Genomic DNA, 25,061 nt, shown 5'->3' on the forward strand with positions numbered 1-25,061 from the left:
AAAGTTCACAATAATAATGGTTTAAACTGTGGATACAAAACTTATCACCACAAATGGGGAATATATTTATTATTTATAGAAAGTTTGCTAAACTCTACAAAAGAGATCAGCTGATTTGGAAGATTTAGGCTGTGAATGGTAGCCACTTTAAGAGAAAAAAAAATAGGAAACTAGATTCATCAGTTAAAAATGAAAAATTGATTATTTATGTATTTCTTCTATGAGATTAATAATGAAGAGAAAAAAAAAAAAGAACAAAATAAAGTATTCCTCCACTCTAAAGAAGAAAAACAAGATAAAAACTATTCATCTCTATTTTTTCATCCATCCATTTTCATTTCATTCATTTCATAGATAATCATTTACATTCTTAGTTAGTCGTTGTGGAACGAAGATCTACAAAAATTTAAACGTGTTTATTCATTAAGATATCAGATTTCATCTTCCTATATAATTTAATCTTAAAAGAAACTACGTCTACATTAAGTCAAAGAGGAATTACACTCTATAATCAACAAACAAACTTTAATTCAAAAACTAACTACATTAACTATTAAAAGGTAATATACACTAAATAAACTATAATATATATACAATTATATCTCTTCACCACCATCCTTATTGCCACTACCGTTGGCAACCTATGTAAGTCACCACCGCTGATAACCACCGCCGGCAACTACCGCCAGTCACCACTGCCGGCAACCACCATCGGTCACCACCGCCTACAACCACTGCCGGCAACCACCGTCGGTCACCACCATGGGCCACAACTGCCGGCACCACCGCTGGTCACCATCGCCGACACCACTGCCGGCAACTACCGCCATCCACTTCCTCCGACCACCTCCTCCGGCCTCCACCGCCGGCCATCAGCCACCACTATTCTCCATTATCACAACACACTAAAATGGTAATTTTAATTTACGCTCATCCTATTCTCCTAAATTTTTTTTAATATGGTGCTATATTCTTAATTATATTTGTGTTTTTAGTTAGTCCACAAATTGACCCTTAAATTAAAACTATCAAACAAGATTAACTAATTAACAAAAAAAAAAAGATTAACTATTAAATCAACCTCTTGACAAAAAAATAAATAAATCAACCTATCAAATATTAACTAAATTGGTGTTGGTAATATTACCTTCATTTTTTTTTTGTTGGTCACATTTGTGATTTGTCTCATGGACTTAGTGTATTGTGACATCTGTTGGTATCAACAAATCAATAATTGGTCCGATTGCAGCCATTGTCCATCAAGCTTGGCCTAGCAGGAAGGTTCAGAATTGATTGTGAAGTCAATGGAACTCCGGATAATTCAAGAATCACGGAGAACTGTCCAAAGATTGAAGGTGCACGTCGCAATGGGGATCTTGTAATCGATATGAGCCAAATGTCTTATAAATTCAGATGAGGTACTATGAAGAAGGGAATCCACATTTTTACTCTATATATGACTAGCTCATTGTAAGTAATTGTATTCACTTTCTTCTTTAACTAAACATTTTGTACACTTTTACTGATCATAAGCGATGTCAATAAAAGTATTACGTTTTTCAGTCAAGAGATCCTTGTGCATTACGACGAAGAGCTCATCTTCCCTTCTTATAATTAACTTGACACTCAAAATTCGTAAGTGTGAATCTCGATGATATTTGAACTTTCGCTCTACTGGTTTATGTCATTGTTGGACTTACATATAACATATAAGAAGATTTAGTTTTCAATTTTTGGTTCTTTTGTAGAGGTTTTGAATAGTCTTTGTGTCTTATGACATTACATTCCGAAAAGAAAAAAAAAAAGATCTTTTGCGCTATTTAGCTCAAATCCCACAAAAGAAGTAAAGCCAAATAGCGAACAAAAACGAACGAATGTTAAAAAGAAAAAAAAAATTGTAGAGAAACTTTTAAACCGAACAAGTGACTTCCCGACCTAAAAACCTAATGTCAGAGTCATTTGATCTCATCTTCTGCTCAGGATCTCTGACTCTGCCTCTTCGCGCATCAAGCACCAAATGTTGTCGAAACGTCGTGATGAACGCCTCTACTCTCTCGTTCAATTCCTCATTGGATAACCTCCCTGGTTCGAATTCATCTTCCTCTCCATTAAGGTCTACTTCTTTCTTGTGAAACAAGCAAGCTGTCACAGTTTCCTTCATTTCGGGACAAACCCTTTTCGTCTCCTCCACTAAAACACACTTCTTTATCACTTCTCTTGGCTCAACAACTAAGAAATCTTGGTCAGAAAAAGCTGGTTCCTCCACGATCCTTGTCTTTTTCTTCTTAATCTTATCCTTCTTCCCTCGCATCATTCTCAATCTACAACCTCCTCGACGAGTCTTGATCAAGTCATGAGTCTCGCCGGAGCTAGGACGAGTCGAGGTGAAGTAAACCGCTAAGAGGACAACGTTGAGTAGAAGAAATACCAAAGAACGCCATTGCTCGATCAAATACGATACAGAAGAGAAGTGTTTAAGACAAGCCATGGAGAGAACAACAACTGCAGTCAACAACGAAGTACACATGTTGTCTTCCTCCTTCTCCTTCTTCTCAACTCTAATGTCTCTCTTCATCTCCATTGTTATATCTCTCTGTCTTTTGCTCTGTTTCTTTTTATTCCTTCCTCCGTTCGATTCTTATACGAAAATTTCAAGATTCCCTAAGCAAAGAATATGGTGGGTCCGATTGTGGAAGACCAAATGGCGAACAGAAAGAACAAAATGAAAATGAAAAGACAGGTAGAAGGAGAAGAAGAAGAAGAGGTGGAGGAGACAAAGAACAGGCATGCCCTTCAAATCTGCTCTTATTCCAGACATATTATTATTACTTTCTTCTCAGGCTTTTCTGATTTTCCTCTGTTTCTTATGTTTTTTTCTGCTTTTCTTGTTTTTCTTTCAATCTCGGGGACCATTTTTCCTTAAACCAATCATTTTCATCTTCCACTATATACAAATTTACTTTTCAATGTTTTTTTATTTCAGTCTTAACTTTTAAGATAGAAACTAAATATCTAATTCTAATGCTTTTGAATTCTATATTATGCAGGTTTAGTTCATCATTTCAGTTTTTTTTTACTACTTTTTATATTTTGCTTACAATTAATATTAATCATTATTTTGACCACATCGTTAATACATGAAATAGCTCAAAAATCTAGAACTGTTAACTGGATAGACTGCCCGCAGACTACACTAAATCATGGAGAAAGACCATTGGGAAATATATAAATAATAACTATAAATATATGTATTTTCTATACATCTATATTTTAGCTGGTTGTTAAGTATATTTACTTTTTAGTGTGGATGTTTTTTTTTTCTGTAAATATATACTTATAAATTATTGTTAGTTTAGAACACTATTTTGAAAGGATGCTTTTTCTTTAACTCTTTTACGAGTGACCTATGTCCACCAAATGTTGCATAGCAAAAGCGGACACCCATATATTTTGGTCAGTTGCATAGACCGTTCAAACTTCAAATTATAGCCCACAAACATTGAACTATCTCGATGAGACTAAACCTATCTAGATGCGGTCAAATACGCTCTATTGAAAAATGCAAATTACCAAATATATTGGGTTTTTTTAATTTCCTTAGTGGAAAAATATACCAGAGAAGTGTTAGCTACTCAAGGTTACTTAAGTTTAATGGGATACCGCATGCTAAGCTGAGAGGAATGAACACAGTTTTCGGAAAATAGGAATATGTAAACAAAAGTATAAATTATTATTAACAAGTTGAGATATAGAATAAAAATACGTCATCAGGAAAAACATATAACAAAGAAAATAAAATAACAACAATAGTATTATGAAAAATAATAATTAAAACACATTACACGCCTGCTGCTCTCTGTCTTGTTAATTTTCTCATGGCATTGTGGCCCCATGTTTGTTCTTCTTTCCCAAACACATGCGGTTTCTGTATTGCATATGTTCTAATCCCAAAAAACATTATGTACTTAATATATTGATATACATTTAAAGAAAACATCATTCAAAAATTGATATGTATTTTACTGACAACTTTTAAAATATGGATTCATTCAAAAGGTTAAAATTATTATAATTTAGTACTAGTATATACGACTCAAGAATTTAAACATTCATATCGATCAACAAAAAGTTATCTAATTCAAAAATTCTTATAACATCCGCGAACCCCAGGTTTGGGATGTGTATCGATCGATGCAGGTGTTGCATCGGTCGATGCAAGGTCGGTTTAGTGCGGGACGACTTAAGTGAAACGCTTGTTTGGTTGCGTTTGGGGTTTTGGAAACCCTTGAGTCGATTATAAAAAGAGTTTTGGTCGTTTTGTGGCCGAGTTTAGCCGTTTTTGAGAGTGAGAAAAGAGAGAAAGTGTTCTTGAGCTGTTCTTGAGGATTTTGGGAGATTTGTGGCTGTTCTTAGGGAGATTTGTAGCTGGGATCGTTGTAAGAGCTTGCTAGGAATGTAGATCCGTCGGTTTAGAGTCAGAATATTCTTTGGAAAAGGTCAATGCATGACCATGGCTTATCTAAGCTTGAGATTTCTCTGATTTTCGTGTTTGAGATTTATCTAAGCTAAGCAAGTTCAGTTTCTGCCAGAGGGAGATAGGTTTCTTGGGTCACGTTGTATCTGCAGCAGGAGTTTCTGTAGATCCAGAGAAGATTCAGGTCATCAGAGATTGGCCTAGACCGCAAAACGCCACGGAAATCAGGAGTTTCCTTGGGTTGGCAAGGTACTACAGGAAGTTTGTGAGAGATTTTGCGAGTCTGGCTCAGCCGATTACTAAGCTGAAAGGGAAGGACATTTCCTCTGTGTGGTCGCCGGAGTGCGAGACAGCTTTCGCGAGCCTGAAGCAGATGTTGACGAGTACACCAGTATTGGCCTTGCCTAGAGATGTCAAACGGGCCTAAAGCCCGCGGGCTATGCCCGATATGTCACTTAGCGGGGCGGGCTTGGGCCTTTAAATTGATGCCCAAAAAAGAGCGGGTCTCACGGACTCGACCCATTTCGTTTGCGGGTCAGGCGGTTTATGTCCGATTGTGCCTGCGGGTTTGCGGGTAGTCCGATGAATCTTTTGTCTTCTCCGGTTCGTCCAACCTGTGTAATTCATCTTGAATTCTCCCTGAATTGGGAGATTTTTCTTATGAATTTGAGTGAAGAACGGTACAAAATAAATCAATGATCGAGAGATGGCATATCAATTGACGTGAATTGCCACCATGAGTCTAAGTCGTTGCAAGCCGAAAAATTGTGAAACTGATTACACGGATGATAACGCTAATGCGTTGTTGTGTTTTTTTTCAGAACCAAAAAAAGGTTCTCTAATCTCACAACAATGGCAAGAGAAGACTAGTGGGTTCTTTTCTTCATCAGGTTTGACAATTTTTTGTACTAATCTCCCTTTTTTTTTGGCGTGTGTGTGTTTGTGGTGGAAAGCTTACTATGGTTTTTACTGAAGTACCATATATGAGTGTTTGATTTCTGTTGTGTTGTGTTCATAATCGATCTGTTTTTTTTTTTTTAATTGCAGAAGGGTATCCATTTGAGCCTCCAAAGATGCAATTTTCAACCAAAGTTTGGTAAGAAGATGATGACTCTTGTTTCAGTTTTGTTGTAAGGTTTTAGCTTTGATCTTTGAATCTGTGAAAGGAAGTGTCTTTTTCTGATAATGTCCTATTTGTGGTCAGGAATATCTCTCGTAAAGTTGTGTTAAAGGGTCACTAACACTACTAATGTGGATGCAATGTGTTCTGATTAAAGGTTTATCTTTGTTGATGATTCATGTTAATCAAAACCATAGGCACCCAAATATTAGTAGTCAAAGCGGGGCAATATGCTTGGATATCTTGGAAGACCAATGGAGTCCAGCTATTACTCTTACCAAGCTTCTGGTATCTACTGCGGTGAGAAAGCTAAAGGTATTTCTCTAGCTGGATTTTTCTGTTTTGTTTCCTTATTTTGCTTCTTCTATGTAAACAGAGATGGGATAAGCCTAGGTTGTACTGCTTAAAGACCTTTACATGGAACATAAGAGAAAGGAAGAAGGTTTACACACACAATATTCTGTTAATGTTCTCATGTTTCTCTTTGAATCCAAAGAGTTGTTAATGTTCTCATGTTTCTCGGTCTTGTATTAATGAATTGACATTGCTCGTTTGAGCTGGCCTGCTTTGTATTCAGTAATTGTAGCTATATATACACATCACACATGTATCAGCAACGAAGGACCATTGTGAATTTGTGATACGAAGTTAATTATTGGTGTTTGCTCTTAGACTCTTAATTTTTTTTTGAATTGAACTAGTTCTCTCATGCTCTTAGATTCTCATGTTCTCTCTCAAGTGTTATTAACAGGTTAACAGCTAAAGAATGAAAAGAACAACTGATGAGAGAAGATGGCACTCTACAACTAAGGAGAAGAAGAAGAAGATGCCAGCGGGCATGCCCGTTAGTCCGCAAAGCTAAGCGGGGCGGGCATGGGCAGTGATATCTTGTCCGCTGCCCGTGGCGGACCTGTCCGCGGCGGATCACTGAAAATACGGGACCATCATGGTCAGTCCATTTGGGCGCGGGCATGCCCGTTTGACATCTCTAGCCTTGCCGGAGCAAGATAAGCCATATGTGGTGTATACAGATGCTTCCAAAGTTGGTTTGGGGTGTGTACTATTGCAGAAGGGGAAGGTTATTGCCTATGCTTCGCGGCAGTTTTTGAAGCATGATGTCAACTAACCTACCTATGACTTGGAGATGGCTTCTTTGTGGCCTTGGATTGTGTTTTGGTGGTTTAGGAATGGAGATCTGGCGAGGAGCTTCGGGGAAGACGATGCTCGGCATGTGTGTTGATCGATGCACCTTGTGCGTCCTTGTGTGTCGATCGATGCAATGCGAGGAAGGCGCGAATTAACCTAAGAGCATCGGTTGATGCCATGTGGAGGTGTCGATCGATGTAATTAGGGATTTTGTGAAATGTCGAGCATGCATCGGTCGATGCATTATTGGTGTCGGTTAATTCAGTTGAGTCTTCCATCGGTCGATGCATAGGTTGGTGTCGGTCGATGAAGTTATCCTGGTTTGTTTGTTGGTTGGAGTTATCTCAATTGCTTGTGTGTATAGCCCAATAGATGGAAGGATTGCCTCACTAAGTATTTCTGGTAATACTTACGCCTTTTCGTGTTTATGTGTTATGTGGTTGATTCCTTGGCTTGTTAGAATGTTTTTTGGTCACTTGGGGCTTTAAGAGGCTCCTTTGTGGCATTGGATTGTGTTTTGGTGGTTTAGGAACGGAGATTTGGTGAGGAGCTTCAGGGAAGACGATGCTCAGCATGTGCATCGATCGATGCACAAGGTGCATCGGTCAATGCAATGCGAGGACGATGCGAATTGACCTAGCAGAATCGGTCGTCGCCATGTGGAGGTGTCAATCGATGTAATTAGGGATTTCGTGAAATGTCGAGCATGCATCGGTCGATGCATTGGTGGTGTCGGTTGATGCAGTTGAGTCTTCCATCGGTCGATGCAACCCTAGTTGGTGTCGTTCGATGCAGTTGTCCTAGTTTGTTTGTTGATTGTAGTTTGTTGGTTGGAGTTATATTGATTGCTTGTGTGTATAGCCCAGTAGATGGAAGGATTGTCTCACTAATTATTTCTGGTAATACTTACGCCTCTCATTTGTGTTGTGGAATAGGTAAAAGCAAAATGTGATCGTGAAATCAAGGCTAATAGGAAGATGTTCTAGAGGCTCGGTTATTTGTTATGTGTCTTTGATAGAATGCTAGAGTGGAACTTAGTGGTTTAGAACGGTTGTTAGGATTGTTCTTTGATTTTATTTATATTTTGGATTGTTGTTGGAAATGGTATCATGTTATTTCTTTTATTCGTTATTGGTTTATTGGAATAATTTAATTGTTATCCGTTGTTGTTATTGATTAGGGTTAGGTTGCTAGTGAGTATGAGATTCGTTGTTGTTATTAGGATGTTTCAATTCTAGCAAAAAAACTTAAATCAGATAATAAACAGTGTTACTAAAAATTTGCATTTTCTACTAAGTTTTTTTTGTTTTGAAAATAATGGTGACTGAACTTAACATATACAACTAGGATTTAACCCACGGTACACCGCGGGACAATATTTTAAATTTTAAAATTTTAAATTTATATTATATTTATTTACTATTTTATTATTGTTTTATTAATTTTAAAATATAAAATTTTACAGGTATTTGATATAAGTATTCAAAGTATAAGATTTTTGTAGTGTTTTCAAGGTTTTAACCCATATGGTATATGTATAGTTTAGTAATACATTTATCTCCTGGTACACATCTAAAAGTGTTTTTAAAAAAAAAAAAAATCCACTTAACTCCCTATATGGGATTAATGTCAATCCGTCTCACCAGAATCAAAATAAGTTGCGTAGAAAAAATAATCAAAATAAGTTTTTTTATAAAGTTTAATTATGTTAATGTTTTACCAAATTAGCATATTTTTATAGTTTATAATTTTTTCATGTCAATATATATAGTTTATGATAATTAATAGAATATTAATTTTTTGGTAATTTCTCAAAAAATAAAAAATAAACCAAATTATATGGGGGTTTTCAACATATTTAATGTGACACTTTATAATTGGCTTTTCGGTTTAAGAAATTTATTAATATTAATATAATTATGGAGATTGTAAACTTTTTTTATGGAAAATATGTTGTATATCATTTAAATTTGAGAAATTCTAGCATCCATAAAAATAGTTTTGGAATGTAAAGATTTTGTTAAGATTTTATGGCAATAAATGTAACAAATGTTGGTCAACTTAAGAAAGTTTAGTATTTAAGTTTCTCTGCAATGTTATTTATGGAATTATTTTAGGGGTTAAGTTGTAAAAAAAAAATAAGTAAAACTTAAAAGGCATAAACCAAAATGTACTTAAAAAATGTTAATATAGATTCATATTGATAAGTCACTTACTTGTCTTTCCTTACAGCATATGAATATGTCTTACTTCATTGAGTCTTTAATTATGTTAATATTGGTCTATTAACAAAGTGCAAAACATGGTCCATGGTAACTTCATTGAACTCCAACAGATTTTATACCATAAATGAATTAAAATTATAACACTACATTACAAAGGAAAAAAATTATATATATAAATGAACTTACATCATCATTTCACGGGTTACTTCTTCGTTGAGAAAATCATTGAAAGATTGGAGGGACAATGGCAACAAAAAATTAATATAGCAAAGTGATATAGATCTCTTGGATATAACAATTTTAGCAAATTAATCATACTTTTGTGGCTATAATAAAGAATATCGAGATTTTTATGGGATTGTTGTAGAAGCCTATTTTTTTTTGTTCTACGAGTATAACATGAAGTAAATGATTTTATAAAACGACACATTATTCAACATCTTACCAAGAAACTTACAACAAGGATGGAAAGAAAACACAATCCTTCCTTCCTGAATTCGACCAACTTACAATATGTCATTTGACAATATTTTTTTAATACCAACAATATTCGGATTTTTTTTACATTGCATTTGTATCTCTTGTTTTTCCCTTTATATATTTTTTCTTGATAACCCTTGTAATCTCTTCCATCTATATATTTTTTTTACATATTTACTTGTTCTTCATATTCCAAGTATCCAAATTTTGATGTTGCAATAATTTTGTACTTTCTCAATTTACCATTTTTTAAATTTCATCTCTATTTTCAACGCTCTTGCATTTTGTATATCTCTTGTTTCTGTATTTTTTATTCTCTGTTTTTATTTTAGTCATCCTTTACTCTTTATTCTTGATAATCTTTTTTTACTATAATTATTGAATTCTCTTTTTCTATTAAACAATTCTGCTTTTTTCCTTTAGTTGATTAAACTTTATATATATACTTGTTGTTTTTTTCTTTTAGGTCTCATAACTTGCTATTTTTTCTTCACTTACATTGAGATTAAATTATTTTATGTACACGTAGTTAAAAAATGACCCAAAGAAAAAAAAGAATGAAAACACACTCCACATCTTGAATTATTTGATAATCATATACTCCCTCCGTTTCATAACATAGGATGTTTAGAGAAGTATTTTTGTTTCATAATATAGGATGTTTCCAATTTTCTATGCAACTTTTAGATTAAATCTATATTTTATATTATGCAGTCTTATTTCTGATTGGGTAAGCTGTTTAAAAGTAACTTTTTCGTAATATGTGTGTTTTAACTAAAACATCCTATATTTTGAAACGGAGGGAGTATTTATTTCATTTCTTTTTTGTTTATGCTTTAATAATTTTTAAAATATTTTAATTTAAATTAAATAGCTTTCCATGTATTAATAATATATATAGTTGGACACATGCTAATTTTTTTTGCACTCAAATGATTATGTATCATTGTATCAATCCCACCAGAGCTCTCTCTTCATCTATTATATTATATATATTGGATATGCCGTGAAAAAACTACTCCCTCTATCTCTAATAGTTTGATGTTTTGTCAATTGCATATATATTAAGAAAAGTTAAAGTTTTATTTATAAATTAATTTATAATTATTTTTAAGTAGAAAGAGAAAATATAAACTTTAGATAGCATAACATGTGGAGAAAGCATAAAGTAAAAAAAATAATTTCAAATTTTTTAATAAACAACATCAATCTTTTAGAGAAAGGAAAAAAATCATAAAACATCAATTTACGAGGGACAAAGAAAGTATATTCTAACATGTAATACTCACCTCACAAAAATATTGAAGTAATGTTCAACTTTTTATATAAATTCTTATAAATTTGTTACCAAGTAGTCTTATAAATTTAGTTTATCACACTATATATTTAGTTTATCACACTCTCTTACCACTATATCAGTATCTTGTATCGCTTCTAAATGTATTGTCATCTCATCAAGTTATTCTTTATCGCTGAAAAAACTCGTAACTGTTTAATAATTTAAAAAAATTCTTTATCGCTAAAAAGATTTGTACCCTATGTATTTTGATCATAAATCAGGTCGCCGTTTTCTAGCGTAACAATTTCAAGAAAGGAAAGAAGTAGAAATTCTTTTTTTTTTCAACCAAACATTAAATAAATTAAAAGAAAACTCCACAATTGGTAGCCCAAACCGGAAGATAAGAGTTTACAAAGGAAGATTCAGAAAATGTCTTGAAGACCGAGCAAGGCAATCTGTCCTAGCATTGGAGGCACGTGAGATCCTGGTTAGGGTGAAGGAAAGAAAAGATGTTCGGAGCAGCGAGAATTCCTCCAACTGGTTCGTAAAAGCGGACCAATCGTCCGGCATCTGCACCATCGCAACTAGCTCTGCACAATCTGTCTCAAATACTTGACAAACAACTCCGGCCACCAATAAAGACTCCATAACCCAGATCAAAGCTTGTAATTCCGCGTGTAAAGAAGTAGGGCTGCGTCTATCACTTTGTGCTCCCAGAAGAAGCGTCGAATCTTCGTCATTACAAAGAAGTAGAAATTTATAAAATATACAGTAATGGTTTAGACTTTAAAGTGCTTGTCAATAAATGGTTAAGCTTATTGAGAGTGTCGTTATTTCGTACGATTCTTGATGACATCCATGTTTGGGATGCAAAACATCCAAAAACTACATGAATGGCTTGGATCTCGTCAAAAGAAGAATGTTGTAAAAGTGATTTGGTGTATGTTTTATCCCTTGCATGGGTTGCAAGAAATGCTAGAAACTATCAACTGTATTGAGCGAAACTTGGTTGTGTTCATATTCTTTTACAACGAGGTTCATTCAGCTTTGGTTATAGTTTCAAATTTGATTTTGGGTTTGGCATATATATGACGACTATAGGTATTCGAGGTCAATGCGCTTTCGAGACACCATTGGTCAGTGGCGAATCCAAGACAATATTTGATATGAGACACTTAAATAATATAGTTAATAAATATATATTTTTGTTTATGTTAAAGTATATATTTTGCATTTTTGAATATATTCTAATGTATGAACTATGAAGTGCAAAAAATGAGCTAAAATTTTTGAAAGTATTGTTTATATTGGTTTATGATTATACTTAATTAGATACATACTTAATTTATTAATTAGGAAATACACAATTACAAACTTATAATTCATTATAAAATATAAATAACTGTAATATATTTAAAATCATTTATATTATCATATCACACAAATTTAAAACCTAAAATAATAAATTAACTATAAAAAGATAATATTTTTTAATAGTTTATAACATATATTTTTAAAAATTAAGATATATGTCTACTTTGTAATAAAAGAAATGTGATTAAAGTGAAAATATAAATAATTGCATATAGTTTTATTTGAGAAAAAATGGAATAAGAAAATGCCATAGGTAAACAAAAACCTCCAACAAATATAAAACTGACCAAAAGAAAAACAAATATATATATAAGAAGTGCTAATTGAGAATCGAACTCAGGACCTAATACTTTTTATTGGGAACAATTACCAACTAAGCTAAAGATTCTAATGAGGAAATGCTAATAGCAGAACTTTAAAAAGGAGTATAGGGCATCCGCCCCAGCCCTTGGTAACAATAACACTTTCAAAACTCACATATTAGTTATGACTCTCCCTTGCGTCACTAGAATCTCAAAACCCACATAAATTACTTCAGTTAAAGAGCTAAAATAACTGGTGTTCTCTAAGTTCCAATGACACCAAGAAAAAAACAATAGGGTTGTCACAATAAGGTGTCAAGATAGATAAATACATAATTCTAAGCTTTAAGAGTTTAGTTTGATATACAAGAGTAAAAAGTTCCCTTGAACAAAGCTTTGCCACTGTACCATCAGTTTTCAGACAAGGAAATAAACTGCACATGACCAAAAGAGCAGCATTAACTGAACAAATGCTGTGAGGACTAACAGTTGTAAGCAATTTCATATAAGATATTGTGTCTCTAGTAGCAAGACTGAAACATGAATAGATATTTAGTTACCTAACTGTGGGGTTACTCGTAGATGATTCATTACTCCTAACTGGATTCAATTGGATTTTTCTCTTCCACCTTTCTCTTCCGTGGAGGGTAGTTATTGACATCGTTTGAGTTTAAAGATCCCTTTTTCCGTTTCCTTTGGTATGTATACTTCACAAGGCGATTTTTGTCAGCTCTCAGAGACTCACTGATTTGATCTGATACCACTGCATTAGCTTTCAACTCAGAACATGGATCAACCAACTCAGGGCCCATTTTGGTAGTTGGAACCACACTATCTTCTCCACCTTCACATTTTACCATTCTTGATTTCAAGTCATCATCTGTTGATCGATTTGTTGCATTCACACTGAAGACAGTAGCATTTGTGGATCCTGAAGTTGGATATACATTGCATTTAACTGAAGTTAACCCATGATCCAAACGACGAAGCGGCTTTATCTTAGTCTCGTCCAATCCTTTACAAGAATTAAGGGCATCAACCTCTTCATTCTCTACCGACAGGTGAGTATCCATGGAATCTTCGCCATTCTTGGAACAGGGAATATCAGAGTGAGATTGACAAGGTTTTATAAGCGGACTTTGAGACCTAACCTGTGTAGCTTTTCGTTTGCTCCACCTCGTCTTTCTACTTCTTCGTGATTTGCGAGACTTCTTGATTCCTAAAGAATTAGACGGCTTTATTGGTATCACCTCTGCATTCGTAGCTCTAAGAGCAAGAACAAGAGATCTAGTGCTTACTGAGCTCAAGTTTTCGTCCCTATCCTTTTCAGTTGTGCGTCGTTCCTCTCCGTTTGCAGAATGAGATGATTTCCTCTCCAAAGCATGGATCCTCTGTGTAGACCCATTTCGAGACAGCTCAAGCTTTTTGCTCCTGATATTGGCGTCAGACTCACAAGCCTTTGAAGTTTCAACACTCAACCCGTGAAACTGCTTTTCGTCATTTCCACCACATTCATCATCAAACAATGAGCTCTGATTCAGAAGAGAGCCACTCGTATCTGCATCCTCTTGATCAGGATGCAAACTTGCAATAGCCTCTGCAGCAGAAATGGTTTCCTTACCACCACATTCATCATCAAGCAATGAGCTCTTCTGATTCAGAAAAGAGACACACTCACTCCTGTCTTGATTAGGATAAACACTTCCAACAACAACCTCTAGATCAGCAATCTTCTGATTAGAAATGGTTTCTCGTTCCTTGTTAACAACTACATTATGTGCCTTCCTCGCTTTCTCCAATTTGTCTCTCACCCATCTAACCTCAGACCTCAAATCAGTAATAATATCTTCAGCCTCTTGTAACTGAGCTTCAAGCAAATCAATCTGCCGTTGCTTGTTTGATGATGTAATCTCTGATTCAATTGTCTGTTCATACAACTCAAATCAACAAACAAGAAGTTCCCAAATATGAAATATCTAAACCCCTAAATATGAAGATTATATATACTTAACCTGAGCACCAATCATCTGTTTCAATCGGACAAGTAAACGAAGAGCTTCGTCTTTAGTTCCGCAAAGATCGTGGTGTAACCGAGCTGTTTTCTTGTCGGAAACCATTACCCTAGCCGCTGATTCCTTCGCCGTGTTTAGAATCATCTCCGCGTAAGCTTTCTTCAGGGCCGTCCCTTTCTGCAACCAAAACAAGCAAAGACACAAAGCTCGCAATCAACAAAATGAAAACCCCAGATCGTTTAAGTAATCAAAAACACAATTTAATCTCTTTACATCTGACTCTTCCATAGTCGCGATTTCTCACTCCCGCCGAAGAGAAAAAAAAATATAGCTCTCGCCTTTGCACCCGTGGTGGTCGGTTGAGAACTGACAGGCTTTTTTGTTAAATTACTATTTAACCCTTCATTTTTTAATTAATTACAAATGAAATGATGATTATACGGAAAACAGCTTTTTCATATATGAACAATTCAAATATGTCTTATTCATACATCGGACTATTGGGTATGCAGAATCATACATTGACTCTTAAATTATTTGAATACCATACTTAAACTTACAATTTTATGCTAAATTATACAAAAACATAGTTAATTAGTAACTCTGTTAATCTCGTCATTAGGTTAATATGACGTGGAATCCATGTGTGACGAGAGGGTAAAAAACGACGTCCTTTTGGATTATTTGAGAATGAGAATCCTTAGAATTGTAGTCGTGCTTTCTTCAACTGCACATCACTGTGTGAAGATGTATCAAACAACTTCTCAGAATCGTACAACAACATTATCAATCAAGCAATGTTATTGATAATGCTAGAAACCATAAGAAGATAATGCTTGATCTGGAATGATATGAGGAGAAAGAAGGCTGAGAAGTATAAGGAAAAGTTCACTTTGAAAGTCGCAAGAACAAGAAAAGAAGAGCAGAGACACATGAAGTATTGCCAGGTAATCCCTTGTGGCAATGGGCATTATGAAGTGGTTGAACATGTTCATCATGGTTTCAGGATTGATATGAATGCAAAAACATGTGCATGTAGAAGGTGGAGTATGACAGAGAAACCTTGTCGTCATGTTTTGCGAGTAACTGGATTGAAGAAGAAACAGAAGCCTGAAGATTATGTTACATCTGATTGGTTATTGACATCAACTTAGGTTGTTCAATACAATGAGCCACTAATGGGATTTAATGGTATGTACTTTTGGGAGAAATCTGGTGAACAAGAGCTTCAGCCACCACGTATAGAGACAACTAAAGGTCGTTCAAAGAAGCAAAAAAGAATCAAGGGCAAGAATGAGTCTCCAAAGAAAAGGAAAAAGAAAATAAAGGAAGTAGAAGAGGAGGCTCCGGCAAAGAAGGTGAAAATTACTAGAGAAGGTATTACTTTGCGTTGTACACAATGTAGCATGACAGGACATAACAAAAGAAGTTGTACTAATCGTGGGGTTCAAGGTAAGCAAGCTAAGCCAAGAAAGCGTCGAGCCTCTCAAGCAAGACAAGCCTCACAAGCATCATAGATTTCACTTGGTGATTAATTGTTTTCTAGCTTATGATGTTTTTTTGGATGTATCGGATTCGGTAAGGTGTAGGATGTTGGTTTTTGGATGTTTTGGATTTGTATGTGACCTATTTCGGATGTTTATCATGGTTGGTTGGTGTGATGGTTTTTGTATATTACCTATTTTAGATGAAGGATATTAGAAGCTTTAATTGCATTTTAGCTCCATTACATACTCTTAACTCATACAAACTTGTCATCTTGTCAAACTTAAAAGATGAAAGCATAGACAACCAACATGATTACACTACACACAATCAAATTTTTGAAGCAACATAAAGACTGAATCTATTTTTCACAACAAGCAATCACAGCTTTGAGTTCTTCAATCTCCTTCTCACATCCTTGTGCAACAGCTTTGATGGCTTGGATTTCATTTTCGTAGCTATTGCATACGGCCTCACATGTGCGTGTCTCCATTGCTAGACTCTCCATCTCAGCTTTCACAGCATTTAAGCCTTTCGCTAAGCTTTCCACATCTACTTTTATCTTCCCAACAACACTCTCAACTTCTTCCATCTCTTCCACCATAGATATATCGGTCCATTTGAACAAATGCTCATTATTCTCCTTGGAGCCATAAGAACAACAATGAAATAGCCTCCCCAGATTATTCATTGTTTCTGAAGTCTTGACTACAAACGCTACACCACATCTACATTTTCTAGGTATTCCCCTTTCTGTTCCACGTCGTGTGAAGCTCGACCCTAAGCCACATTAACAAATCATAATTACGCATCTATATTATCGCAATTGAACAATTGAATTCAGCCAAATATGAATCCTTTTCTTACCCGAACTAGAAGATGAAGACATTGGAAGTGTTATTCACCGGAAATCACAAAAGCCCCAATTTTTAGGGTTCTTCGTTTGAGTGAGTGAGAGAAACGAATCGGGTAGAGAGAAAGATTTGGGATCAAATGAGAAACGACGTCGTTTTAGGCAAAATTTCTATTCTCAAATAAACCAAAACGATGTCATTTTACCCTCGCTTCACACGTGGATTCCACGTCAGATTGGTCTTAAGAGTCAATGTATATTTTCACATACCCAATAGTCTGATGTATGAATCAAACATATTTGAATTGTTAAGGTATAAAAAAATCGTTTTTCCGTCATTATACTGTATCTTTAGATCGAGGAAACGACGCCGAATTACACTTTTCTTATCTTGTCTACACTACACTTATGCTCAATTATCAGTGTGTTAAGCATAAACAAAGAATCCAATAAAGTTTGTTGGTTATCTTTGATACAAAAAGATTAGTTTGTTAGCTATTTGAATTATAGGCCAACACATAGCCACACATATAAACAATATAAATGTCTTGTTAACTACGTCAACTATTGTCATCACATAAGGATATCCATAAACAAATATAGGTTATGTGTACAACACCATCAACATTCAACTCCGATGGTTGGTTGGCCGGAATCCAGCGTTGACCAGTGTTGACCGGTCAACTCCGGTGGTTGGTTGGCCGGAATCCGGCATTGACCAGTGTTGACCGGCGTTGACCAGAAAAAAAAATATTAAAAAATATTGTTTTTCTTTTTTCCTAAAAATAATATTTTTTTGTTTTCATGTATATTTGATAAATAAATAAAAAAGATAAATGATTTGTATAATTTACAAAAACAAAATATAACAACAAAAAGTTATACAACAAAAAAAAAATACAAGACAATTATATACCAAAAAAAAAAAATTATATGACAAACAAAATTTGTGATATATCTAGTAACTAATTTTGTTAATACATAAAATATACAAAAAATAATATAATAAAACTATACCAGAAAAGTTTTATGTGTAGTAGATTTTTTTCATAAACTATAACAAATATATACCTTTTCTTTTCAAAAAATCATTTTTTATTTTGTATTTTCAAAGGTGGGGATTTTAAATATTTTTTTTTTTACTTATTTATAAGATTATGTCATTTGAAATATATCCAACACATTGCCAAGCTAGAAAATTACTACTACAACATTTCACGGTTATGGTTTATTTTTTTTTGACGAAATCACGGTTATGGTTTATTAGTTACCGTTTTATTGAATCACATTACAACATAATTTACTCTTTTTAGCAATTTAGTGCATGGGTAATGGAAGAACACATCAGCTGAATAAAGTTTTTATTCTTTTTCTTTTGGAGCTTACTGATGAAATGAGAATCTCCATATATTGTTATGTTGCAACCGTACAATATTGGTCGCTTAGAGGAGGATATGTCGATGAAGCAAATGGTATTTTATACAATGATGTTACATTAAGACCACTTTTACAAAAAAAAAAAAAAATTAACAAAAACAAACAAACAAATATAGAGCTGCAAAATAAAATGGACACGAAACTTGTGAAACAAGGCACCTGAAAATTGGGTACGTTGAAAGAATCATGGAAGCTGCTCCTAAGAGTGCATCTAAATTGCAGGGCGTTTTCATATATTCAAGAAGGGGTGGGGGAAGATCAATACCAAACTTTTGAATGAGATCTCAACCCGACGAAGACGAAACTGATGAAGACAAGGCGTCAAAATGTTTCATTCATCTTCTTGATGTTTTCTTTCTAGATCAAATAATGGTCTTAACCTTCTGTCGACCTCGCTGCATTGTTGATCGATCTCACCCGCAACCATTGAATAAGCAGAGTGACAAGATTCATCGTCTCTGAATGCTAATATCCACCTCCCGTCTACTAGACCTTTGGACTTTAGCTTTTCATAGACTCCTCGCTTTGTTGGATCCAACAACGGTAACGTAGATGGTCGGATTCTCAAGTGTAACCATTTCGGGTGCTTTTCATCTATTCGGGGCTGAAATACAAACAAAAGATGATAGATCATTTACCATGTTAGATTCTCTCCTTGCTGTGTGATCTTTACAAGAATTTCCAATAAAGAAGAAGACAGTGAAGGTGATTACGTACTTTGCAGCCAGCTAAAGGTGCAGTAACACGGATGATTCCATTATCTGGGTCAGCAAGGAAAATCCACCCAGACACACCAGACGATAATGCTAAAAACGAGAAATCGCGTTCCTTGCCTCTTTCAAAGGCAATCCTACAGGGCACAGCATCAACTGCACCAGGAAAGTTCAAATATTTGATTAACTTCGGATACCGAGACAACCCAATCAAACCGGAGTTCTAATAAATCATGGACACTGTGTGGTTTGTTGGATAATGTAACTAGGACAAGCATCAAAGCATCATGTGCCTACCTAGCTTCAGTTGGGTGCCAGGTTTGGGGACTGAAACATCCAAACCAGCAATTGTGGCACGAGACGTTTCAGATCGCTCGGCTGGAGGATGAATAGGAGGTAGATCCGGTAAGGGCCTACCGAGCGAGAAGATTTGGAGTTGATGAAGAAGCACGAAAACCTAAGGAGAAAGGTTGATATCATTTGTCTGTACAAATAACGAAAAGTGCCTGATAGAAATATAAAGAGAATAATTGACATACCTTTACCACCTCGCACATTCTTTGACCTGCTGTGAATGATGATTCGCTAACAGCGTTATCTATAAAAGATCTTTAGTGTTAATGGTTTGTATAGATAGGGATTTAACAAGGGAATAACCATATCATTCACATATGTTTTCTAGCTGATTGCGCAAAATATGTAACAAGACTTTTACCATTTGATGAGAATCTATCGAGCTGGAGAAGAACCGATTTAGGCTCTTTTTGAGGGGATGGAGCTTCGATCACTGTCAGAAGATATTTGGTATCAGATTCACTGAATATATCTATACAATAAAATACAACATTTGCTTCTTTACTTGCCTCTTTTGCACTTTTTCCACTCATCAAGCAGTACTGTGATGAGTAGATCAGGCCAGGTACCTTTAATCTCCTGGGTAAGCGCACTTTTGCATTTCTCATAAGAATCCTGCCATAAGCAGGAAATTGGTAAATAATGAAAAAGAGGAAGAGGGGCAAGAGAAGAAGTGTCAAACAAAAAAAAAAAGAAACATTTTCAACGCAACATACATTCAACATCTTGAGATGTTTGCGATTAAATTCTGCCTCGCTGTAAGGAAGCAATTGGCGTAACAGCCATCCTCCATCCCATAATGTTTCTGCAGATATGTTTTCTCGGCAGAGAAGACTGACCAATGCATCCACCACCTACAACACATTTTTTATTTAAATCAAGACAAAGAACTTGTGCACAGTAATGTTAAAAGAAACACCTTTTGCACAGTTAAATCAAGACATCTCTGAAAGAACTTTTGCACAGTTAAATCAAGACATAGAACTTAAAACGCTGGAATTTGAAAAGAAGTTAGGCTGATAACTTGGGTTTACAAACATTCATAATTTACCTGATGTCTATGTACACGGGGGCACCTTGCAGCCCCAGGCAATGAACAGCGTACTCCAAACTGCTCCTGTTGAAGGTACTGGAACGAATAAATCAATCACAGTATAACACAATACCGAAGAGATGGGGATTAAGAGATGCTGTGAAGTACCTCCAACCTTCGTAGAAACCAATCAAGTTCGCTACTTACACCATCTCTAATAGAACCATTTTTTGGTGAAAACAGTTGTTCTTCACCAGAGTCCTCCCCAACCAAAGATTGCTGTCAGAGATACCAATTTACTTTTGAATAAGAATAAAATGGCAGTCCAACAAGTAAAGCATATATTTTTGTCCATGCTATAGTAGATGGTCCAGTAAAATATATTAGTAACAAAATCCATGGAGATGCTAATTACCCTGGCAAATCTAATGGATAAGATATTAAGCACAAGATAAAGGATAATGACAGAAACTCACCAGCAAAAGTTTTTTGTGCTGCTTACGCTGTGGAAGAATGCCAAAAGCATCTAGCATTGACTCTTCAAGTTCTACCAAAAATAAAATGTAAATGTCAAAAAACAGACATGGTGTGAATAATCTGCACAGCACCACCAGAAAAGGCGAGAAGAATCTGCACAACGCCATTCTCAATACCTTTCGTCTGCAACAAAGTGGCTAGCACAAACAATGAACCCTGAGCTTGCACATCATCTCCCTCGGAAATATATCGAAGTAAAGTCTCTCTAGTAACAAACAAAAGACCATCAGTTTAATAGTAAAAGCGAACACTATTAAGACAACATCATATGAAAAGGCAACTATCATAATTTTGTTTAACGTCTTATTTGCTAACATGTTACCTAAACGTAATATGTGAATTGTTGAAGATAATTTTGGTAGCATCTTCACTGCAAACGTGGGAATTTTTCTCCTCACTCGTGACTGCATTGCTTGAACACTGTTGATCTGCCTCCTCAGTAACACCATTGTCTGGATGCCCATTTCCATATGTAAGGCGTTGAGGAGCCAAGCTGCTATTAGGTTTCACTAGGGAACTTGAAATGAATGCTTTTACAGGGCAGAAAAGAGTAGCAGCAGTCATATTTGCCAAATCTTTGATTTTAACTATCCGCAGAATGCAAGAAAGCAGATAGAGAGAAGTGACAGGATCAACTGATATATCCTGAAATAACAACAAAACCAATATTTTACTGAATAAGAATGGTACTCTGGCAAATAGTCAAACCTAACAAGGCTAACAAAATATCATGAAGGACCAAATAAATAAACTCTGAAAACGATTTTAAAAGGAAAAAAGTGATATTTTGTACATTTACAGCCTCGGAGCATAAAGACGGGAGAAGAAGTGGTAGAGTTAGATGCTGCAGAATGTGATCTGTTATCATCCTCCCGATATCAGGTATACCAGCAGAGATAACATCACTAAAGTAGTACAAGGTGTCCTCGATCCCATCAACAGCAGAGAACAATTTTCCACCAGAATCTGGTGATGGGCACCTTTAGCAAGGATAAAATGAAAAACTTTCAAAAGAAATATAATTTATACAGATCATACATGAACAAAAGAAATTGATAGATGAAAAGGGATTGTGATAAGTGATGATCAATCTACAAGCTATTTATTTCCCTGGGAAATGAAAATGCACTGTATCTTACTTTAGAGTGTTCAACACCATTGCACTTAGATCCATGCATTGCTTTTGGAAAAATGAAACTAACTTTGAAAAGTACTCGGTGTGTGGTGAACTAACTACATAATCATTTACAGAGTCATCGCCAACTGCAAAAACAAACTGACGGCATTAGAAACATTGCTAAAAATTTTGCTTATCTTTACCATACAAATGACAAATCGAAAAAAACTATTATAAGTGACTGACCGTGATATACATTAAGAGTCAGGGCACGAACTGCAGTGCGTATCATGTTCTCTTCATGAAATGCAAATTGTATGCCTTCGACATAAAGGGGAAAAGAAACTACTACATCCTAGACGCAGAAACGCAGAATTAAAATATGGCAAAAAATATCCATAAAAAATATAAAAGTTATAGGAATTTGCAACTTAAAGAATACTCACGTTCTCGGTCTTCAAAAGCAATGATATTGTATGCTTGTTTAGCTTCCCACTAACAGCTCTACATAAAGCAAACAAAGGAACAGTTATCAGATACAGTCAGTAAGTACTTCCTAAAGCCTAGATAACAGCAGGAAAAATTACCTTAAGAAGGATATGTAGTAAGATAGAAGCTCTTCGTGTTGGAAGTCAAATGTATATGTTATCAAATAGTTTACATATTCATTACTGAACAAGTAGTCTACAAGGAATTTCAAAAGAAAGTCATTAACAGATTGTTGTCATGGGAATTCTCGTAAGAAAATGTATTGCACCCTAATGAACTTACAGATTGCTTGTTCACTTTTAAGGTTTTGGATCATTATACTCATGGTTTGCAACAACTGGACAGAAACTGTTACCGTCTTGCTAACCCTCAAAATGCGTACAAACTCTCCCATTACTTGTTTCTCCATAAAAAATCTGCAACAATCGCAAATATTAACATATCTGCCTATAGGAAGGGCGCTGAGTGATAATTGGCAAAAAGACTCACTCAAAGAATGAAGGGTCATGCTGATCACCATAAGTTAATATCTCCGCAATAGATCTCAATGCCTCGACAACGAGATCCTTCAAATGACACCCGGTAATCAAAGATCAAAACATAACAAAAATGCCACGACATTTGCTAAAATGTAAAAGACTTATGTCACTAACCTTATTGGCTTCGTTCACGATCTGAATTTTTCTCAGCTGGTCAGTCAGATACCTAAACAAACAAATTTTCAACACTTTCATCATCTGATATAATTAATGACAAAGACAACTAATGTCGTCACACTAAGATCTCAACAAGTCATTTTCTTAAGGTCAAGATAGTCCCTCCGACCCACCCAATCGGTTTCAATTTCTATAAAGTAGACCCCTGAATGAAATTGGTGAGATAAACTTAAACAGTGCCCTTAAATAGCACCATTCAAACCATCCTAAAAGAAAACCTAGCAACTAAATTCAAACAACCCATTCCAATTCCAACGAGATGACAACAAAAACATGACACAGTTTTAAGCATATAATTCAAAAACAATCGCTCAAAACTCGCAACCAATCTCAGTCACAATTGAAATTAATATGAAACAGAAGAAAAATCACAAATAAAACTTGTTGGCCAAAAATCAAAGACGATCAAACAAACAAACCAAAAAGAACAAACTTTCAACACTTATGGTTTCATCATCATCTAGTATAATCAACAAACACCAAATGTCATAATTCGTAACACTAAGATCTCAATAAACGTCCATTGTCCTATCAAAATTGGCTGCAAAAGTTGACCCCTGACTGAAACTGGGGAAAGATGGACTTAAAAGAGTTGAAATATCAATGACACCATTCAAACAATCAAACACTACATTAAGCAGAAACCTAATTGCAAACTGCCCAAGTCAAATACCAAAGAAAAGGAAAAAAAACACATCCCAACAACACCTTCAAAAGACTGAATTTTTAGGCCATAAAAATTCACAAAATCGCTACAATGATCAAATTCACAAAACAGAAACTAACCCATGATTAAAAAAAAAAAAAAAAAAAATCAAAAAAGCCGATCAAACAAAACCTGAGTTCGGCTAAGGAGAATCGATCTCTGGGTCTTAAGAAAGAAAGCCACATGATTTGTTCAAATCAATCCTTTGACTGGATCATCCTTCACTCCCGAGATAACCCCAATTTCATAATCTCTCTCTCCTCCAAGCTTAAAGGAAACTCTGACGAAATCGGATCCAGTTCCACGTTCGGTAAGCCCTCTCACCCAGGATCAAAATCATACAAAAACAAAATACTCAAATTCGTGTATCGAGCGAAACGAAATTTCGAATTTTTTCCGAATGGGTTTTTTTTTAGATGGTTTCTTCTCCGGTAAACAAACAGAACAATGTTGACGGCAATTTGCGAAATTGAAAGCACCGAAGTGGGTTGAGAGCTGGCGTTGTTGGGTCAAGTACTTTATATTCGGATCCGGGTCGGCTTTAATCTCGAGTTCAAAAGAAAGTATCTTTCTTCAATTCAAAGATCCCTCTGACTCAATAAGAGGCTTAGCTATAAGCAAATGCTAGATAGGTTCACAATCTACCGCCACGTCACAGATATTTATCTCGCGAGATCCATAAATATCCAATTTTTTAATATCATACATTAAAAAAAATCTTACAAGCAATTTTAAAATTTTTAATTAATAAAACGTTACATTATTTGATAAATAAAATTAAAAACAAATCACAAAAATTCAACCATTAATGCAAACATCCATTTGTTGGTCAAAACTCAAGCAAATACATTTTGAAATGATAGATGAATCCTTCTATTTTTTTTATGTATTCATTTTAATGTGTTTAGTTAATTATAGATGTGAAAATTATTTTATATTTATGAGATACAGAATTGTTGGGACTAATATAATTAAAAAGACTTAATTAGTAAAATGACTTATGATAGATATATATATATATATATATATATATATAATTGTAAGGACTAATATGTAAAAGAAAATATGAAACCTCAAATTTGAACAAAACTACTAATTTTCGTTTACGCAATTTTATATTTATGTTTAATAATATATATATATATATATATATATATATATATATATATATTTATGTAAGATATTGAGTTTTAAATATGAATTATCTAA

General features: G+C 34.8%; 4 protein-coding genes across 7 annotated transcripts; 1 reads left to right on the top strand and 3 right to left on the bottom strand.

The window, feature by feature from the left end:
* Positions 1–1,730: 1,730 nt before the first annotated feature.
* Positions 1,731–2,840, bottom strand: LOC104710686 (uncharacterized). The gene has a single exon (XM_010427320.3). It carries the CDS (start codon positions 2,579–2,581, stop codon positions 1,910–1,912), a length of 672 nt encoding a protein of 223 aa, XP_010425622.1. The 5' UTR covers positions 2,582–2,840; the 3' UTR covers positions 1,731–1,909.
* Positions 2,841–4,398: 1,558 nt separating this feature from the next.
* Positions 4,399–6,261, top strand: LOC147937889 (uncharacterized). The gene is made up of 4 exons (XM_087464061.1): positions 4,399–5,364; positions 5,522–5,570; positions 5,792–5,894; positions 5,971–6,261. Exons 1-4 carry the CDS (start codon positions 5,211–5,213, stop codon positions 6,097–6,099), a joined length of 435 nt encoding a protein of 144 aa, XP_087320187.1. The 5' UTR covers positions 4,399–5,210; the 3' UTR covers positions 6,100–6,261.
* A 6,348-nt stretch (positions 6,262–12,609) lies between these two features.
* LOC104710687 (uncharacterized) lies at positions 12,610–14,822 on the bottom strand. 2 transcript variants are annotated; one of them, XM_010427322.2, is made up of 4 exons: positions 14,686–14,801; positions 14,413–14,589; positions 12,961–14,325; positions 12,610–12,834 (listed from the first exon to the last, which is right to left on the bottom strand). In XM_010427322.2, exons 1-3 carry the CDS (start codon positions 14,698–14,700, stop codon positions 12,997–12,999), a joined length of 1,521 nt encoding a protein of 506 aa, XP_010425624.1. In that variant the 5' UTR covers positions 14,701–14,801; the 3' UTR covers positions 12,610–12,834; positions 12,961–12,996. The 2 variants fall into 2 exon arrangements, with proteins under 2 accessions (XP_010425624.1, XP_010425623.1); XM_010427321.2 differs by having other exon boundaries at positions 12,610–14,325; positions 14,686–14,822.
* Positions 14,823–18,094: 3,272 nt separating this feature from the next.
* LOC109124441 (protein TRANSPARENT TESTA 9) lies at positions 18,095–24,503 on the bottom strand. 3 transcript variants are annotated; one of them, XM_010427323.2, is made up of 21 exons: positions 23,985–24,503; positions 23,084–23,135; positions 22,920–22,996; positions 22,713–22,846; positions 22,529–22,625; positions 22,388–22,445; positions 22,188–22,296; positions 21,964–22,087; positions 21,618–21,804; positions 21,147–21,469; positions 20,941–21,029; positions 20,764–20,834; positions 20,456–20,566; positions 20,306–20,371; positions 19,971–20,108; positions 19,764–19,869; positions 19,616–19,687; positions 19,440–19,498; positions 19,198–19,357; positions 18,905–19,056; positions 18,095–18,791 (listed from the first exon to the last, which is right to left on the bottom strand). In XM_010427323.2, exons 1-21 carry the CDS (start codon positions 24,035–24,037, stop codon positions 18,519–18,521), a joined length of 2,511 nt encoding a protein of 836 aa, XP_010425625.1. In that variant the 5' UTR covers positions 24,038–24,503; the 3' UTR covers positions 18,095–18,518. The 3 variants fall into 3 exon arrangements, with proteins under 3 accessions (XP_010425625.1, XP_087320999.1, XP_087321000.1); XM_087464873.1 differs by having other exon boundaries at positions 22,188–22,289; positions 23,985–24,441; XM_087464874.1 differs by having other exon boundaries at positions 22,188–22,286; positions 23,985–24,427.
* Positions 24,504–25,061: the final 558 nt, after the last annotated feature.

This window comes from Camelina sativa, chromosome 9 (genome assembly GCF_030686135.1).
Source record: "Camelina sativa cultivar CO46 ecotype springtype chromosome 9, ASM3068613v1".
Taxonomy (NCBI): Eukaryota; Viridiplantae; Streptophyta; class Magnoliopsida; order Brassicales; family Brassicaceae; genus Camelina; species Camelina sativa.

Coding starts and splice junctions, on each gene's coding strand:
- LOC104710686 (XM_010427320.3), bottom strand. CDS start 2,581: ATGGAGATGAAGAGAGACATTAGAGTTGAGAAGAAGGAGAAGGAGGAA.
- LOC147937889 (XM_087464061.1), top strand. CDS start 5,211: ATGAGTCTAAGTCGTTGCAAGCCGAAAAATTGTGAAACTGATTACACG. Junction 5,365..5,521: donor TGGGTTCTTTTCTTCATCAG/GTTTGACAATTT, acceptor TTTTAATTGCAG/AAGGGTATCCATTTGAGCCT. Junction 5,895..5,970: donor AGCTTCTGGTATCTACTGCG/GTGAGAAAGCTA, acceptor CTATGTAAACAG/AGATGGGATAAGCCTAGGTT.
- LOC104710687 (XM_010427321.2), bottom strand. Junction 14,326..14,412: donor AACAGATGATTGGTGCTCAG/GTTAAGTATATA, acceptor TTGTATGAACAG/ACAATTGAATCAGAGATTAC.
- LOC109124441 (XM_010427323.2), bottom strand. CDS start 24,037: ATGTGGCTTTCTTTCTTAAGACCCAGAGATCGATTCTCCTTAGCCGAA. Junction 20,835..20,940: donor CACTTTGTTGCAGACGAAAG/GTATTGAGAATG, acceptor TATTTTTGGTAG/AACTTGAAGAGTCAATGCTA. Junction 20,567..20,763: donor AGCACAAAAAACTTTTGCTG/GTGAGTTTCTGT, acceptor TATCTCTGACAG/CAATCTTTGGTTGGGGAGGA.